Genomic DNA, 20520 nt, shown 5'->3' with positions numbered 1-20520 from the left:
TTCAGTACACTTTAACAATTAGTATTTGAATTTATTCCAAATTACAGACATACTCTGTATTTTTTTGCTTCTATTCTACTGCTCCTTTCTTTCTAAGTTACTACATTCAGTATGCCGTACTTCTATCCATTAACACCTCAAATATTTATATAGTCTTTCGTCATTTCATATCTGCACTCGGATGTCGTTGTCAAAATACAAAATATTACTAATATAAATTAAACAAAAATGTTGTTGCTTAGTAAAAAATTCTTCCAATAATTTATTTAATCCGATTCATTTATATCGGCAATTCAGACATATATTATACATTTTAAAGTAGAAGACTTTAAAATGATATTATCAATAAATACGCAACTCATAAATATTGGCAATATCGTTTTAAATTCTTCTACTTTAAAGTGTATAATATATTGTCTGAATTACCGATATAAGTGAGTGAGATTAAATAAATTATTAGAAGAATTTTTTACTAAGCAACAACATTTTTGTTTAATATAGTAATATTTTGTATTTTATTATGGCTTATTTCCCAATCAAAATAGTTAAATATTATTATAAATTTTTTGTATTATTATATTTTTTCTACTCTTTGTGCATCCGTTATGGCTTTGTGCCACCTTCCGGAGGCTATCTTATGCAGTGACGCATAGTTTGTGACTTTATAATGCCAGCAGTACTAGCCTGCATGCTGCATGTATTCATTACGTCAGATTAAAGTTAAAATTAAAACTACCTAAAAAGTTTAGTTCCCGACCACCTAAAGCCTCACTAAAAGCTTAATATTTAAGTTTTGTCATCTATTTTAATAATTCCTTGAATTGAAATATCGCAGAATAATCAAACCGATGAGAGATAAATATCATTAACGACAACGTATGATGGCTTAGTTATTAAGCAAAAAGCGGTCCATTTTCAGGCGGTAAAAAAAAGTAAAAGGCTCAGGCCAAGAAGTCTAATAAGTAGATATTGTTGTATATTCACTTAAATTTTTAGGTAATTTGAGATTTTTAGGTGATGACAAAAAATGCGATTTTCGAAAAACTGGCTATTTTTAAACAGCTGTTTCTTCGAGTTTATTGGATGGATTTTAATTTGCAAATGCTCGTTTGAATGCATTTAAAACCATTTGATTTGTCAGTTTATACATTTTTTGTTCCTTGTTTAGTTAAATTTTGACAATTATTTGAAAATCATACAATTTTGTAAGGTTTCTTTTCGTTGTTCTTAACATATAAAACACAATGTACCTTTTGCAGTGTTGCAAATTATTTCATCACAAAGGTACCTAATATTAAAATAAGAAAAATGAGACCTTGTACTACGCTAAGGGCTTGATGGGTATATCTCAGGCCCAGGGTCACCTAGGGGGCTAAAAAATTGCTATAGTAGCTACTTTTTAAGGTAGGTACAATAATATACTAACATTTGGTTACAATCCTTGGACCCCCCACTACAAAAGTGGTCGACAAGTAAAATTATTGCTCATATATGCTTGATTGCGGAGAATATAATGTTTTATATAGACAAACCCAAACTAAAAGTTTCATCAATGCAATTCGAACAAGAAGTTATAATAAGAAGATCAACAAATTTGGTAAATTGCAAATATTAATGGAAAAGTACACGCAAATGTCACATTACTTAAAGCCATAAATTACCAAAAACAAGAATGGTAATTCTAAGCTAAAATCTTGTTCATTTTGTTTTAAACAAGATTCTAGAAAAACAAGAAACATCCAAAAGTTTTTAAAAATAATGCAACATTCAAAAATCTGGAGCATAAAGTTTTGAAATAAGTTTAAGATATTTTTGGAAAATTAAGTAAACTTACTACAAACACTCTTTCATTAACACAGGCAGACATCTTTAAGAACGCTTACGAACTTTTTTTGAACGAACAGAAAGTACAAAGTCACTTCACAGTCTCACTCGGTATCACTAAGTTTTCAGAATGAAAATTCCTGTTGTGATGTTTTTGTTCAGCCGGCGAAATAATGAATGTAACGATATTATGTCCAAACAACGTTTATATTCTGGCAGCGTGGAATGTGCAAAAATATAGCGAACTAAGACGTGAACGACGTTGAACGTCCAGTGACGTCAGGCGTTCGCACATATTTTCAAATTCTCTTTGCGCTCACTCATTCTTTCGGAATTTTCTGAAATTTTGGGAATATTAGCAAGTGTTTAAGTATTTGTTTGGACTTGAGTGCGAACGTTGGCGTTGTGTTTTTGCTAAATTAAACTATGCGTTATTCAGATGTCATTAGGTGTTTATGTAATTTTTATACATTTGTTGCCGTTGAGCATTATTGGTGACACTAGTTACTACATTGTTTAGAGTGTGCGTGCGTGCGTGCGTGCGTGCGTGTGTGCGTGCGTGCGTGCGTGCGTGCGTGCGTGCGTGCGTGCGTGCGTGCGTGCGTGCGTGCGTGCGTGCGTGTGTGTGTGTGTGTGTGTGTGTGTGTGTGTGTGTGTGTGTGTGTGTGTGTGTGTGTGTGTGTGTGTGTGTGTGTGTGTGTGTGTGTGTGTGTGTGTGTGTGTGTGTGTGTGTGTGTGTGTGTGTGTGTGTGTGTGTGTGTGTGTGTGTGTGTGTGTGTGTGTGTGTGTGTGTGTGTGTGTGTGTGTGTGTGTGTATTTGTGTGTTTGTGTGTGTGTGTGTGTGTGTGTGTGTGTGTGTGTGGGTGTGGGTGTGGGTGTGGGTGTGGGTGTGGGTGTGGGTGTGTGTGTGTGTGTGTGTATGTGTGTGTGTGTGTGTGTGTGTTTGTGTGTGTGTGGGTGGGTGTGTGTGTGTTGATAGAGAGATGCCATTAGACAAAGAAACGTTTTGCCACAGAACTTTGTTATAAAGACGTTTTATGCTAACCTTAGAATCATTTATAAACTTGATTATAAAGAGATTAGATATGTATATATATATATATATATATATATATATATATATATATATATAAACAAAAGATGTAGATCTTTGAAACACACTCAATGATCAAAAGATCCAAGGTTAATGGTTTAAAATGGTGGATGTGTGAATTGTTCGTAAGGGGATTTTTCCACATACTCTATTTCAGTCTGTTTTATATATATGTATATATATGTATATATATATATAAGTATGTTGGAAATATCGGGTATGTGGTCTATATTCAATAAAAATCTTTGTTTTTTCTAAAGCTCAATATTTCGCCATTTATTTTATAGCTTCATCGGGAGTTACTGTAAAAAACAAACATTTGAAAAAACTGACGTACACTTAGATTTACAATACTTACAGAAATTAAAAGATTTCACACATAAATAAAATTGACATTAAAATAACATTATTACTGATGTATATGTAAATATAACAAAATTCATGTTAATATTTAAATGTCTTTGAGCACCTTCGTTAACAATAAATAAGATGGAACAAGTAAAAGTTATCTGAAATGCAAAAAATAATAATGTAAGAAAACATTAGAGGAATACTATTTCTTTAACTAATCATTAAGGCTAGTTGGTATGATTAATCATTAAGGTGAGTGTAGTTTTAAATTTTGTTCAATATATTGCAATATATGTTGCTTAATTGCCCCGTGTCTGTTTTATAACTTAAAGTTTGTTTATTTTTGTTGATATGATACATCTCCAAAAATAATCTACTTTTGTAATTTTCAGTCTGTGCCAAAATACGAGCATTGTTGTAGTTTAGCAGATGACCGGTGTTTTCATAGTGCTCGACTACTGCACAAGTATTTTTTCCTAGGCGGCAATCACTTTTATGTTGTGTGATGCGTTGTTTTAACCATTGCGAAGTATGGCCAATGTAGCTTTTTTCACATCCTAGACACGGTATTTCATATACAGTCGAACCCGCTTATTGCAATTCTCTTCGTGCCAAGCAAAAGTATTCCTATAACAGGGATATTCTAATAACCGATCAAGTATGCATAGTAAAACCGTTTTGGGACCTCAAATTTTTATTCCTTAAACGAGGATATCCCTTTAACCGGTATTCTAATAAGCGGGTTCGACTGTACCACATTACTCCTATATAAGGCTGGTACTGGGTCTTTAATTTTCGAAAAAAGTTGTTTGCTATTCATGGTATTGTATTTAGCTATATTAATATTGGGAACATATTTAAATATGGATATGACAGAATGAGTTAGACCATTAATAAAGGGAAGTTTTTTGATTGACTCATTGTTAGAATCAAGGACAGGGCCATCATAGAAATTACTGCTGTAAATGAGTTTTTTAAAATATTTTTAGGATAGCCGTTGTTTCGAAAAATTTTGTATATGTCCAGATTTTTTTGTAACAAATTATCATCAACAATGGACATTACCCTGTTTTTCATACCTAATACTGTATTATATTTTTGACGAGTGGTATGGTTTGAAAAGTAATTCATATACCTGCCCGATGCTGTTGGCTTCTGGTACTAATCCAATGACATAATATTGTCATTTGTTCTTATTACCTTTGTGTCTAAAAATGGTATACTAAGATCTGTCTCGGTTTCAATTGTAAACTGAAGATGTTCATTGAATGAATTAAAAATGTTTAATGTGGTATTGATGTGACTAGATGGAACTGCACATATGATGTCATCGACATATTTATATAAAAATGGTAATTCAAAAGGTAATTGCGTGATCACATTATCTAAGAGATGATCAGTTACAATAGTAGCAAGGATTGGACTAATCGGGGAACCCATAGGTGTTCCAAAAATTTGGGAGTAAAATTTTTCATTGAAACTGAAATAAGTGTTGTTAAAAATGAACCTGAGAATTAGCAAAAAATTACCTTTGGATAATGTCGTGTAGTCTTTTATAAGGTTCCAATTTGATTCTATAATGTCCGTGACCATATTTAGTGGAATGTTTGTAAATAACGAAACCACATCCAAAGAAATCAAAACATAATATTTTGGCAACTGCATTCCCCTAACAGCATTGACAAAGGTAAATGTGTCTTTAGAATTATAATTATTGCGATATTCAAAGGCAGCATTTAATATATCAGGAGGCTGAGGCTATACAATAGGCCTGAGAGGAACGTCCAATTTATGGATTTTAGGCAAGCAATAAAGTTTAGGAGAACATGAGTCATAGATTGTCAACTTTTTTGCAACTTGTTCAGTAAGTTGATGTTGGTTTTTTAATGCATTAACAAAAAGAATTGCAGTATAATGTTACCCGAATAATTTGTAAATTGATAATTAACTAATCAGCTGTGATCATTTCTAGTTTATATATATATATATATATATATATATATATATATATATATATATATATATATATATATATATATACATAGAAAAGAAAAATCATTGGCAAATAACTTAATATCCTTTAATATATATATATATATATATATATATATATATATATATATATATATCAAACAAATGAAATAGAGAATGTGGAAAAATATATATACATAATATATATAATATATAGATATACGCTCCTGCTATGTCTGGGTCTCGAATGTTGTTTTTTGATGGAATGTGTCTAAAGATATTCAACCTCTCATCTTTATTGATAAGCCCAGAGAGGTTGAAGAGGGCGAAACACATTTCTAAGAACAGGTGTTTGGATCTTTGATTCTATTCAAGAAATTTTTCCCAACCTGAAATGGTGGATGTGTGAATTGTTCGTAAGGGGATTTTTCCACATTCTCTATTTCATTTGTTTGATTTAGTTACGTTTGGTCGGTAAACCAATAACTTAGATCTTTGATCACTGAGTGTGTTTCAAAGATTTACATCTTTTGTTTTTTTGTTTTTCATATATATATATATATATATATATATATATATATATATATATATATATATTGTTATATTTCTATTTGATATGAAAATTAAATTTTGATAATTATAAACAAAATTCAATTTAATATAAAATAATTTCAATTTTCTCAACCACGGGCATATAAATTTAAAACAACCTGTATACAACAAATTGTTATATGTAATTTTAAGAAGTGATTAGAATAAGCGTACGAAACTCGGAACAATGTGCTTAGATAAACAAAGTGAATGACGCGTACCATTATCGTTCTTCTCGGAAGGTCGATCATTAGCCTATGCTAAATAAAACTCAGTGAAATAGATGATAGTTCATTATCGTTTTTCGCGGAAGGTTTCGATCATTAGCCTATGCTAAATAAGACTCATTTGAAAGAGAGAATAGGTCATTAAAATTTGTAAATAGTTAGAAAGTATTTTAGAATGGGAATTAAATATTTTCTTTTGAAATCCATTAAGCATATTTAGAAAGATTAAAAATTGGTTTTGAGGAATATTACGAATGAGAGTTGGTGGTGGAAAATTGATTTGTGAATCTGGAAGGGATATTTAGAAAGTAGGGGAATGGATGACAAAGTGAGAGCAGAATGTTTTGAGCTGTCGAGAAGTGAAGTCGAGTAGTAGACGGTAGTGTACGGAGAGTGAGAAAGCCGGTGTAGTTCCGTGAGTGTGGAGTATCTATCGCGGAACGAGAGGTAGGCCAGGTTGAGAGTAAAAGAACCTCCTTGAGCCAAGATTTCCCGGTAGCTGATTGCAGTTTCGAAAAAGGTAGAACACAGCATCACGACAGAAGCAGGAAACGAGAGCTATACGAGCTAGTTTCAGAGGAGAACATTACTGGAAGCCAGGACGAGGTTTGATCGCAGCCAAGGATAGCAGGAAAGGGTCTTGTGTGAGGACATTTTCAGTTCACCAGGAAAAGGTCAGTCTCATTTGTTTGGACATGAATGTATGGGTTTTCGTATTAAATTCCACATAAAAAATTGAATAACATAATCAATAATATCAGAAAAGCTTCATCAAACTTAAATAGAGTTGTTCCTAATAACTCCTAATAGTTAAATGTTAATAAAAACTTTCAATTGAAAACCAAAAGGAAATAAGATTCCCATTTGTAAATGTTATGTTTAAGAATAATAAGAAATAGCAAATATTAAGCATTGATTGCCTTTTTAAATAAAATAAAAAATATTTTGATTATAATTGTAACCCATATGTGTATTTTTTTTACTCTTTTCTTTTCTATCCCGATTAGGAACCATTAAGAAATATTTAGAAGCCACGGAAGTAAGTAATTAATTTATAATTCGCCCTGAGATTGAAAACATATTGATATGTGATCTGGTTAATTAATTAGATTAGTATTAATCCATTGATTAAATTAAGTAACATATAAGAATATTATCTCATATCAATAATAAAGATCACATCAACTGTCGTCCAACGTGGAAAGCATTGTAAAGTATTTCTAGTGGCAAATTTGAAGGATAGAAAGAGTAAAGCCGGTATTTGAAAATTTATATGCCTGTGGTAAAAAGTGAGATACTTACATTTGATAACATAAAATTTTAGATCTCTTTAGGTACAAATTTTACATAACTGATTTAATATTTTATTTTTACGATATTTACATTTGATATATTTATTGACAATTTATAATATTTGGGTAAAAAAAAAGTCGTCTTGGTAACATACTAGTAAAATTTCATATTTGGCGGGGATAATACTTCTTGAAAACAAATGTCTGTGACAAGAAGCCAAAGCAAGGACAACAAAAAACAAAAAGAACATTCAGACCAAGAAGATATTTTAGACACGACAATCATGGCATCAGAACAGCAAGAATTATCAGGAATAGATAAACTATTACAACTGATGCAACTCCAGTTACAAAAACTGGATGACAATCAACGAAAAGTGGATCGAAAAATGGATGAAACACAACAAAAATTGGATCAGAAAATGGATAAAGTGGAGAAAAAAATGGATGACAATCAACAGGAAACAAAACAAGCGATAGAAGAGAACAATAAGAAAATAGAGGAACGCATAGAAAAGTATGAAATGAGAATTAAAGATCACATGCAAAAACAAGAAATGAGAATGAAGGACCACATGAAAGAACAAGAAATGAAAATTCAAAATAAAATGAAGGAGTTAACGAATTGCCAGAAAAAAGAAATGGAAAGTTTGGAAAACAAGTTGCAAAACGCTATTCAAGCAGACATAGAAGAAGTGGAAAGAAAGATTGCGGAAATCAATACGCAACAAAATGTCGGAGAAAGAAGAGAAATGGTTATACATAGCACAGATGACGTGAAGATAAGGTTTGGCGGGGATGTAAGAAGATTACACCCAGTGCCGTTCATTAATAGCATGAAAAAGAAAATACAACACATCGGAAATTTCGATACAGCAAAAGAAACTATCAGAAACCATCTCAAATATGAAGCAAGCCTATGGTTCGATAGTAAAGAAGAAGAATTCGGCAATTGGCAACAATTTGAACAAAAATTTTTGAATTATTTCTGGGGAAAGGTCCAACAATTGGAAATTAACAAGGAATTGCAAAATGGGAAATACAATGATAGGATGGGTGTATCAGAAAGGACATATGCTTTGCAAATTTACAATAAGGCAAAACATTTACAATATAATTACTCATCGGAACAATTAGTCGAACTGATTGCAAGACATTTCGAGGAAACGCTGGAAGACCATATCACATTGCAAAATTACAAAGACATAGATAGTTTATGCCAATTCCTACAAATAAGAGAATCACGTCTAAGAGAAAGAAAATCAAGAAGGTCGCGAGAAGATTACAGGCCCCGAGAAACACAAGATTACAGAGATAGAAATCAAAATAGGAGGGACTATACAAGACGAGATTTTAATCCCAGAAGGGAAAACGAAAATAGAGACAACGGAAGAGGAAATTATGAACAAAGAAATAGGCAATGGAATGAGGACAGAAATCGAGAATACCAGAATAGAAACACCACATGCTCAAATCAAGAAAACAGAAATAATGGTAGACAAAATGAACAGGGATATCGAGAAAACCGAAACAGATCCGACAGACCAAGAGAAAATAGAAGAGAAGTAAATAATACCCAGACAGATGAATATGACGGAGAGAGACATTATGACGAAAATATAAACAACGATGAGCAACCGGCGTCTTTTCACGACGGCGCTCACTAAAAACCAAAAATCAAACAGGAATCTTTTGTCACCCCAAGGAGTTTATTAAATTGGCAGGAAACAACGAAAAGAAAAATGGAGTTAATTTAAAATTTGTGGATGGATTTATCAACGAGAAACCAATTAAAATTATGATAGACACTGGATCTGAAATAACATTGGTCAACAGAAAACTAATAGAAGAAGTTAACTTAACAAATTTAATTTATAAAATACCTAGGGTAAATTTAGTGGGCGCAAACAAACGGACATTGGCAACTATAAATGAAGGCATACGAGTAATGGTACGACTGGGCAAGAATATGTATGCACTACAATGTGTAATAATGCCAAACATGTCACATGACATGATAGTAGGAGTGGACGAATTGGCAGAAAAACATGTAGTGATAGATTTTAAAAATAATACGATGAAACTAACAGAAGAAAAAGAAAAAGAACAGGACAAGGAACATGAGAAACAAAATACGGACGAATCAGGTAAAGAACAAACAGTGGAAATGAATTTGGCAGCGAAGCAAGGACAAAGAAGAAAAAGGAGAAAAGGTCAGAAAAAGATAAAAGAAAATGAAACCTGTGGCTCCTCAAAAGAAGAGTTGAGCCCAGAAGAAGAAAATTTGAGAGTATCAGAAACAAAGGAAACCTGGGATTCCTCAAAAGAAGAGACGGGCTCAGGAGAAGAAGAAATAAAGCTAAAAAATGAAAGTGAAAAGAATATGATTGAAACAGTGGTATTTGAAGAGGAGGTATATGCAAACGAGGATGCAGAATGCACGGTAAACATGTGTGAAGAATCTGAGAAAAAAGACAGAAAATTGATATGTGGAGAAGGGAAAGAAAAAGAATTGCGGTTGATGTTAAGAAACTACGAAAATTTGATCAATGAGGAAAACAGAGTGGCTAAAAAATACGAACATTCATTTGAGGTGAAAAACTTGGGAAATTTTCGATCAAAGACTTACCCGATTCCATACAAGTATCGACAAGAGGTGAAAGAAGAAATAAATAAAATGTTGGAAGATCAAATCATCGAAAGATGTGATTCACCGTATGTTAACCCGATTGTGATAGTAAAGAAAAGCAGTGGAGAATTGAGATTATGTTTAGATGCCAGGAATATCAACCAGCACACTGTATCACAATATGAATCACCTATAAACATCGAGGCCATTTTTGGAAGAATCACCGGGTCACACATATTTTCGAAAATTGACTTAAAACACAGTTTTTGGTTGATACCGTTAGCTGAAAAGTGTAGAAACTGTTTAGTAAGTTTTATAAAAATATATAAGTTTACTCAATACTATGATTGTTTGACTTATAACCCATTAAATAAAGTAGTTTAAACATGGCGCAGTCAAACAGCTAGTTGGGTTACAGTTTACAGTCGAAAAGCTAAATTTATAGCAACTTGTACACGAGGTACCATACATAACCTACAATGGCAGTGATGGGAATAAATGTAAAATTACCACCAGATTTTGACCTGCAGGATCAAAATGCTGCAAGCGAATGGAAGTTCTGGAAGACTAGTTTCGAAGATTATTTACTAGCAACGGGACAAGACCAGTCAGCAGATAAAATGAAAATGTCAATTTTAAGAAATATAATTGGGGCTGAGTCTGCCAAAATTATGTCCACATTCGAGATCCCAGAAGCCGAAAATAACAAGTATGACTTGATGATATCACTAATCGATAAGTATGTTAATCCAAGGATGAATGAATCATTTGAAAGATACAATTTTATCATGAGGGTCCAGAAAGAAGGAGAGTCGTTTGAGCAGTTTCTTACTAGTTGTAGACATTTGATTCGAACATGTAATTATAATGAAATTGATCCAGAACAAACAGCCGAAGATAAAGCTCTGAGAGACAAAATATTAATGGGCATCAGAGATCCAGTTACTAGAGAAGCTCTATTGAGAGTGGACAAACTTACCCTACAAAAAGCCATCGAATTTTGTAGAACTAGTGAACAAAGTAAGAACCAAAATTTGAAATTTCATACCGAAAGAAAAGATGTAGACATAGGAGAAGTTCGTAAAGATAGGTACCAGGGCCATAGAAATTATAATAACTCTAGAAGTAAAGCGAATACCAATGAAAAATTCAAGTGTAAAAGATGTCAATCAACTCATGGGGCCAGAGAATGTCCAGCGTATGGAAAGAAATGTAAGAAATGTGGGTTTTTAAACCATTTTGCAAAGTCGTGTAGAGTGAAGAATATTGATGTCATAGATGAAGATAGCAGTGATGGATCAGCTGATAGTTTTGTAGGAAATATCAATAAAGTATACCAAAATGTAAGTAGTCACAATATTTGGGATGAAATTATAGAAATTGAAAACAAGAGAATTAAAGTAAAACTTGACACAGGTGCAGATGTAAGTATAATTCCATTAAAAATTTTTAAGAAAATTGATAAACAATTTAAAATTAGGGATAATCATTATGTACTGAAAGGGTTTGAGGGTACTCAGGCTAAAACAATGGGTGTCGTAAATTTATTTTGTAAACATAAAAATAAGTATGTTTACGAGGATTTTACAATTATTAATGGGGCAACTCGAGTTCTTTTAAGTGGTAAATTATGTATTGATTTGGGGTTAGTTAAACGAATCAACAATATTGAGAGTTGTGGTACTTTAGAATTAGCAGAAAGGGATAAATTTATAAACCTTAACCCTGAAGTTTTTAGAGGTCATGGTAAATTTTGTGGTAAACATAGGATCACTACAGTAGACAATTTTGAGCCAGTAAGTTACCCACCTGTAAATGTACCTGTCGCAATTAGAGATAATTTAAAAAATGAATTAGATAGGTTGACAAAAAGAGGGGCAATTGTCAAAGTTAACGAAATTGACCCCAGGGCAAGCATAAACCGCATTGTTATTGTGGAAAAGCAAAATGGTAAGTTACGTTTATGCTTAGACCCATTAGATCTAAACAAACAAATAGTCCGCAAACCAAGAGTAGTACATAAATTGGAAGATGTTTGTGCACAAATGATAGGTAAAAAGATATTTTCTGTATTTGATCTCTCTGAAGGGTATCATCATTTAGAACTTGACGAGACATCATCATGGAAATGCTGTTTTGCAACTTCTTATGGAATTTTCAGATACAAAGTATTGCCATATGGATTATCAAATTCCCAAGATCTGTTTCAAGAAGTAGTAGAAGATAAATTTAAAGGTATAGAGAATTTATTGATTTGTCATGATGATATGATTGTTATGGGAACAACAAAAGAAGAACATGATACAACTGTTAAAAAAGTGTTAGAAAGGGCTAAAGAAGTAGGAGCAAAGTTTAATGGGGACAAATTTCAATATTGTCAAGAAGAGGTCAGATTTATGGGTCAAGTTTTTTCACATAAAGGGATGCAAATAGATCCTGACAGAGTGGAATCACTTTGTAAACTTGAAAAACCAAATAGTAAAGTAGAATTACAAAGAATTTTGGGCGCATTTAATTACGTTAGACGGTACATTCCGAACATGGCTGAACATATTCAACCTCTTTGTCAATTACTTAAAAATAATGTAGAATGGGTGTGGCTCCCGTCACATCAAAAATGTTTTGATAATTTAAAGAACATAATTTGTAAATCACCAGCGTTAGTCCCTTATGATCCTAATCAAAAAATTATTTTACAATGTGATGCATCTAAAAATGGTTTAGGTGTTTGTATGTTCCAGAAATATGATTCTATTTTAAAATTAGTAGCTTGTGCATCACGAAATATGAATGATAGTGAAATAAATTATAGTCAGACTGAGAAGGAACTATTGGCAATTTATTATGCTACTCAAAAATTTCACAATTTTATTTATAATTTTGATGTTGACGTTCAATCAGATCACAAACCTATAATCTCCATTATGAAGAAGCCAATTTCCAAAATTGGATCAGTTAGACTCCAACGTTTAAGGCTTAAACTTCTCAAGTACAGATTAAATGTATATTTTGTTCCTGGGAAAGACATACATTTTGCTGATATGCTATCTAGGTCCAGTTTAAATATAGAGACACATGACCCAGAAATGTTTGAAATGGTCCACTCAGTGAGTAAACATTTACCTATGAGCCAGGAAAAGCAATCTGAGTTAAGACTAGCTACTAGCCAGGATGAGGCATTAGCAGTAATTTTTGATTTTTATTATAATGGGTGGCCAAAAGAAAAAAATGTTCCTCAAGTGTGTAAAAAGTACTATGGTATAAGAGATTCACTGTATTTTGAAGCTGGCATCGCATTTATTGATGACAAAATAATTATTCCGAAAAAACTTAGGCTTGACATGATAAAATTGCTTCACAAAGGCCATATAGGAGTCAGTAAAACTATAAACAAAGCCAGGAGTATATATTATTGGCCAGGACTTAATGATGATGTGACAAACTATATAAAAAAATGCAGGATATGTGAGAAATACAGACCAAATAATTTTAAAGAACCAATGATGCCTCATGACATTCCCAGACTAAGATTCAATAAAGTTGGTACAGACATTTTAGAGTATGGTTCAAAAGCATATTTAGTAATTGTAGACTATTTTTCGCATTGGTTGGACATTTCAATATTAAAAGATAAAACCTCCAGTTCAGTAATCAACTCATTTCAAGATACTTTTAGTAGATTTGGATATCCAGAAATTTTAATTGCAGATAATCTACCATTTACTTCGGTAAAATGTAAAAATTATTATAGAGAAAAAGATATTACAATTATGACATGCACTCCACATTACCACCAGAGTAATGGACTTGCAGAAAAAGCAGTCAATATAAGCAAACAAATTTTAAGAAAGAGTAATGAGGAAAATGTTGATTTTAGAGATTTGGTGATGGAATATAATAATACCTGCATAATAAATCTTGATGCATCTCCAGCTCAAATTTTACAGAGCAGGATCCTGAGAGGACAATTACCAACTACAGCTAATAAATTAGAACCTACAATCCAGAAACAAGTATATAAGAATTTATGCAAAGAAAAAGAGAAATTACAAGTACGTTATGATAAGACAGCACGAAGAAAACCAGTAGAGTTTAGAAAGGGAGATAGGGTAGTAATAAGAAGTTCAAAAGATAATTATTGGCGTAAAGCAATTGTGTTAGAAAAGGCCAATGAACCTAGATCATATTGGGTGAAAAAAGAAGATAACAATAAAATTATTAGACGGAATTCACACCAAATGAAACATTCATACACCACAACACTTGAAAAAGAACTCATTTTAGAACCCGAGTTGTACCCTGATATTCAGTCACAAAGTGTTCATAAAGATACCACTCACATTAACGTAAATGATAGTGTTAATAAAACCATTAGTTGCCCAAGCCCAAATGTAAAATCAGTACCTACATTGAGTCATAAAGTCAACCCAAATATTGAGACTTCTAACAGTTATAAGACAAGAGTTGGTCGTAATATAAAGACCCCTTATAGATATCGATCTTAGGGGGAAGGTGTTTAATATATATAGCTGTGTAACAGCGTAGCAAGGGGCTGCGTGCTAGACATGACATGGCTAACTTCAAGCCAGTCAACATGGTTGGCACTTGTATGATTTATTGTATGTAAGATGTTTAGTAAGTTTTATAAAAATATATAAGTTTACTCAATACTATGATTGTTTGACTTATAACCCATTAAATAAAGTAGTTTAAACAGAAACTACACCGCTTTTTCTATTGATGGTATTGTCTACCGGTTTAAGGTAGTGCCGTTTGGATTGCAGAGTGCTTGTGCTGCACTCGTCCGAGCTCTACATACCATTTTGAATCGCCACGAAGATTTCATAGTTCATTATATCGATGATTTATTAATTTTTTCACAAGATACTCAGAGTCATCTGAAACACATAGAAATAATTCTGGAAGAATTGGACACAGCGGGATTGAAATTAAACATTGAAAAATGTCAATTTTTTCAAAAAGAAGTCATTTATTTGGGTTTTCAATTGGACACCAAAACAGTAAGATTATCCGAAGACAGAGTCAAGCTCATAGATGAATACCCAAGACCAACGAATTTGAAAACATTGAGAGGTTTTCTTGGCACGATTAATTATTTTAAAAAACTGATTCCCGATTTGAGCCAAAAGGAAATCCCTCTGATAAAGTTGCTTAAAAAAGGAATAAAATGGAATTGGAAAGAAGAACAGGAGGAAGCTTTCGAAACATTAAAACGAGAATTCGCAAAAGGAACGAAAATATACCACCCCATTTACAATTTACCTTTTATACTCCGAACTGATGCGTCCATACAAAAATTTGCAGGAGTTCTGTCTCAAATACAAAACGACCAAGAAGTGCCGATATGTTTTATATCGCGAGTGACTAAAACACATGAGAGAAAATATAGTGTTACAGAATTGGAGTTTGCCAGTGTACTATATTGCGTAAACAAATTGAGGTTTTACTTATTGGGAGCAAAATTCACAATCGAAACAGACCATGCAGCTTTAGTACATATCATGAAGAATAGATTAGTAAATAATAGAATACATAGAGGTATTCTATTATTACAGGAGTATGATTTTGAGTTCCGATATATAAAAGGAAAAGACAACATAATAGCCGACGCTCTAACACGGGATGAGGACACGGGAAAAAAGGAAACAATTACTCTACAGGTGGGACTAAATAGATTAATACAAGAAGAAGGGATATATTCGTTAAATGAGATAAGGACAAACCAAGAAGACCTAGAGGAAAGAGAGAAAAGAAGAGCGGAAGTAGAAAATGACATATATTTTAAGAGAATAGACGGAAAGGAACTATATTTAGTGACACAGACATTGGCCGAAAAGATAATAAAGAAATTACATGAGGACAATGGGCATATCGGTAGCAGAAAAGTTTGGCTCGTTTTTAGGGAAAATTACATCAGCCGACAGGATTACCGCATTGCAAAGGAAATTACCCAGAAGTGCGATGTATGTCAAAAATATAAGAGTCGGAATTTCAAAAACGAAAATGTTGCCAAAAATATTGAAGCCCGAAACAAACTAGACATTGTAGCAATAGATATGTTAAGCGATCTAATTATGACCACTAAAAGGAACAAACATATTCTGGTAATGGTGGATGTGTTTTCAAAATACGTAAAATTATATAGTTGCCGCACCACAAAGGGGGAGGAAATATTAAGAAAAATCGACAATTTTATAGCCATAGTAGGAACACCAAAAAAGATCCTACTGGACAATGCAACGTATTTCCGAAATGATCGTTTCAAGGGACAACTTCGAGAACGAGGAATAGAGACAAATTTTGTCAGCATCAGGCATCCACAGAGTAATCCTTCGGAACGATTCATACAGGAAGTGACGAAATTTCTTCGCATTGCAACAGATGGTCAACATCGCCACTGGGACAGGAAAATGGCGGAAATAGAAAGGTATCTAAATACAATTCCGAGCACAGTAACAAAAGAGACCCCAGAATACATCATGAAGGGTGTATTGCCGATAAGGCCATGGGAAGACCAAGAGCCAAAAGAATATCAACAGGTGATTGAAACCGTACAGAGAAGATTACGGCGAAGCAACGAAAAATATATCCAAAGACAGGAACAAAATAGAAAAAGAAGACCAGTGACTTTCCAAAAGGGTGAAAAAGTACTCGTGAGGGCATTACGAGTATCAAATCTTCCTGGAGGCATTTGCGCAAAGTTGATGCCTGTTTTCGAAGGCCCGTACATCGTGAATAATGAAAATGGGATAAATAGTTATGAGTTGAGGCACAGGAACTCGGAAAAGATCCGAGGAATTTATAATATTCACGATGTATACAAATATCACGAATAAAAGACAGAATTACATGAAGTAGATAGTAAGTTAGGATATAAGAAGTAGATTAAAGTAAGGAAATATACAGGGAGTTGGTTTTGCCTCGAGAAAATTTATTTAAAAATGCAGATAAATTTTATCGAATACAAGGCGGGGATTTGTTATATTTCTATTTGATATGAAAATTAAATTTTGATAATTATAAACAAAATTCAATTTAATATAAAATAATTTCAATTTTCTCAACCACGGGCATATAAATTTAAAACAACCTGTATACAACAAATTGTTATATGTAATTTTAAGAAGTGATTAGAATAAGCGTACGAAACTCGGAACAATGTGCTTAGATAAACAAAGTGAATGACGCGTACCATTATCGTTCTTCTCGGAAGGTCGATCATTAGCCTATGCTAAATAAAACTCAGTGAAATAGATGATAGTTCATTATCGTTTTTCGCGGAAGGTTTCGATCATTAGCCTATGCTAAATAAGACTCATTTGAAAGAGAGAATAGGTCATTAAAATTTGTAAATAGTTAGAAAGTATTTTAGAATGGGAATTAAATATTTTCTTTTGAAATCCATTAAGCATATTTAGAAAGATTAAAAATTGGTTTTGAGGAATATTACGAATGAGAGTTGGTGGTGGAAAATTGATTTGTGAATCTGGAAGGGATATTTAGAAAGTAGGGGAATGGATGACAAAGTGAGAGCAGAATGTTTTGAGCTGTCGAGAAGTGAAGTCGAGTAGTAGACGGTAGTGTACGGAGAGTGAGAAAGCCGGTGTAGTTCCGTGAGTGTGGAGTATCTATCGCGGAACGAGAAGTAGGCCAGGTTGAGAGTAAAAGAACCTCCTTGAGCCAAGATTTCCCGGTAGCTGATTGCAGTTTCGAAAAAGGTAGAACACAGCATCACGACAGAAGCAGGAAACGAGAGCTATACGAGCTAGTTTCAGAGGAGAACATTACTGGAAGCCAGGACGAGGTTTGATCGCAGCCAAGGATAGCAGGAAAGGGTCTTGTGTGAGGACATTTTCAGTTCACCAGGAAAAGGTCAGTCTCATTTGTTTGGACATGAATGTATGGGTTTTCGTATTAAATTCCACATAAAAAATTGAATAACATAATCAATAATATCAGAAAAGCTTCATCAAACTTAAATAGAGTTGTTCCTAATAACTCCTAATAGTTAAATGTTAATAAAAACTTTCAATTGAAAACCAAAAGGAAATAAGATTCCCATTTGTAAATGTTATGTTTAAGAATAATAAGAAATAGCAAATATTAAGCATTGATTGCCTTTTTAAATAAAATAAAAAATATTTTGATTATAATTGTAACCCATATGTGTATTTTTTTTACTCTTTTCTTTTCTATCCCGATTAGGAACCATTAAGAAATATTTAGAAGCCACGGAAGTAAGTAATTAATTTATAATTCGCCCTGAGATTGAAAACATATTGATATGTGATCTGGTTAATTAATTAGATTAGTATTAATACATTGATTAAATTAAGTAACATATAAGAATATTATCTCATATCAATAATAAAGATCACATCAATATATATATATATATATATATATATATATATATATATATATATATATATATATATATCGACGCTGTCAAGCCAAAACGGCATAAACGACATTAACTTGATTTTTCAGGAAACACAAAAAACTGATTATTTTTATTTTTACCAATTCTGCTTATCTGCATAGTGACTCAAAAAAATTTATGATTTTTTTTCAAATTTTAATATTTTGTGAACATGAATGTAGCTGAAAATACTGTCTGAAACAAATTAAAAACTAGAAAATGGCGTTTATGTCCAATCAAGATTGGAGAATATGCCAAACTTACCTCTGGCGTTTGTGTCTATCGCATCGTTGTAAGGTTAGCCAATAAGCGCTTAAAAGGGATATATGCCATTAATAAAAAAAAACGAAAATTAAAAATTGTCGTTTATGCCAACAAGAAAAATTATGAAATTACGAAGATTTTTGATAGGCTTTATTTTTTTAATCAAAAATACATTCTAAGGTAAAAACAATACCCTAAATTCTTTAAACATGTTTTTGATGCTAGGATGAAATAGTTAAAAGTAAATAATTCGCAAATAGAAGCGGATATCTAATAATAGCGGATTCAAATTCATAATCACTGTCAATATTTGGTTCAACATCATTATTGATTTGATTGCTTGTATTTTCCTTATTTTGATCCCTACTTATACCGGCACCCAAACCATTATCTGCTGCTAAGTTGAAACATGATGTGAGATCTTGACTAAATATTTCTTCTTCTACTGCAACGTCTGGTGGTCTCTCAAAGATGATAATGTCATTGCTAAAAGCTTCTGCAATGTTGGCATTATAAATATCATAAACCTCTAAGGGGAATATAGGGGAATTATTGTCAGTCTCTATATCATTTTTACTGCTTCGGTATGTTTTATTGTCATTTAGTAAGGCCATTATTTTTCTACTTCTGCTATTAATCTGCAACAAAAAAATGGCATAAACGCCAAAAATCGATCGCCATTTTTAGCTATATAGAATTGATTTGAACTATATGCTGTAATACAAAATGAATTGTTCATCACACAAAGTTATATTGTAACAAAGTTACAATAGAACCTTTTAAAATAAACCTTTTATTTGCGCAATTTTTAAATAAGAAACCTCCATAAGAATACCATTGAGGAATGGCACTTGTGTCAACCACGATGTAAATATTTGATTTTGGCATAAACGCCTCATAGTTTTTAAAGAATTTCAGTGTATTTACGCTTCAAAAATCAATAAAAATTGAAAATATTGCAGAGGTAAGTAATATCATGTTACTTATCCATAAAAATTTTAAAAATACATACCTTTACTATTATTACTGGACCGAACTGTACACAATGATAATCTTACGGGCACTGGTGATTATGTCAATCGGTGTTCACGTCGGTGTTCACGTGCGTGACAGGACTGGCGTTTATAAAAATTTTAAACCAATATTACCCCTATTCCATTTTGTCTGGGGTTATACCGCGTTGACTGTCTGGTGCGAAAATTAAAATCCTTTTTTTTGGTGCAGCTAACTAAAAAGTGGTCATTTTGGCGTTTATGCCGTTTTGGCTTGGCAGCGTCGATATATATGAAATACAAATGAAAAAGAGAATGTGGAGAAATCCCCTTACGAATAATTCACACATCCACCATTTTGGGTTGGGAAAATTTTTTGAATAGAATTAAAGATCCAAACACTAGTTCTTAGAAATGTGTTTCGCCCTCTTCAACCTCTCTGGGCTTATCAGTAAAGATGAGAGGTTGAATATCTTTAGACACATTCAACTCAAAAACAACATTCAAGACCTAGACATAGCAGAAGCGTAGATCTACGCCAAATCTGACAGTGACACTCTTATTACTCAATTCCCTAATTACTTAAAGTAAAATATATCTTTAATTCTATTCAAAAAATTTTCCCAACCCAAAATGGTGGATGTGTGAATTATTCGTAAGGGGATTTCTCCACATTCTCTATTTCATTTGATTGATTTCGTACGAGTGGTCGTTAAACCAATAACTTCTACATCTTGTGTTTTAAATATATATATATATATATATATATATATATATATATATATATATATATATATATATATATATATATATATATATGTATATGTGGTGGATGTGTGAATT

General features: G+C 32.5%; 2 protein-coding genes across 2 annotated transcripts in view; one reads left to right on the top strand and one right to left on the bottom strand.

Moving 5' to 3' along the window:
• The window catches only part of LOC114344638 (actin-binding Rho-activating protein), a 55268-nt gene extending 53215 nt beyond the window's left edge, over positions 1–2053 (bottom strand). The window contains exon 1 of the mRNA XM_028295465.2: positions 1835–2053. Within this exon, the coding sequence (XP_028151266.1) occupies positions 1835–1867 (33 nt within the window). The 5' untranslated portion in view covers positions 1868–2053. The remainder of the gene's footprint in view (positions 1–1834) is intronic.
• Positions 1–20520, top strand: part of LOC114335268 (uncharacterized) — a 511010-nt gene that overhangs the window by 49548 nt on the left and 440942 nt on the right. The window lies entirely within an intron of this gene.

The sequence above is a fragment of the Diabrotica virgifera genome, chromosome 4 (genome assembly GCF_917563875.1).
Source record: "Diabrotica virgifera virgifera chromosome 4, PGI_DIABVI_V3a".
In the NCBI taxonomy this organism is placed as follows: Eukaryota; Metazoa; Arthropoda; class Insecta; order Coleoptera; family Chrysomelidae; genus Diabrotica; species Diabrotica virgifera.
The sequence above is the reverse complement of the archived record's forward strand: the minus strand, read 5'-3'. Positions and strand labels throughout refer to the sequence as shown.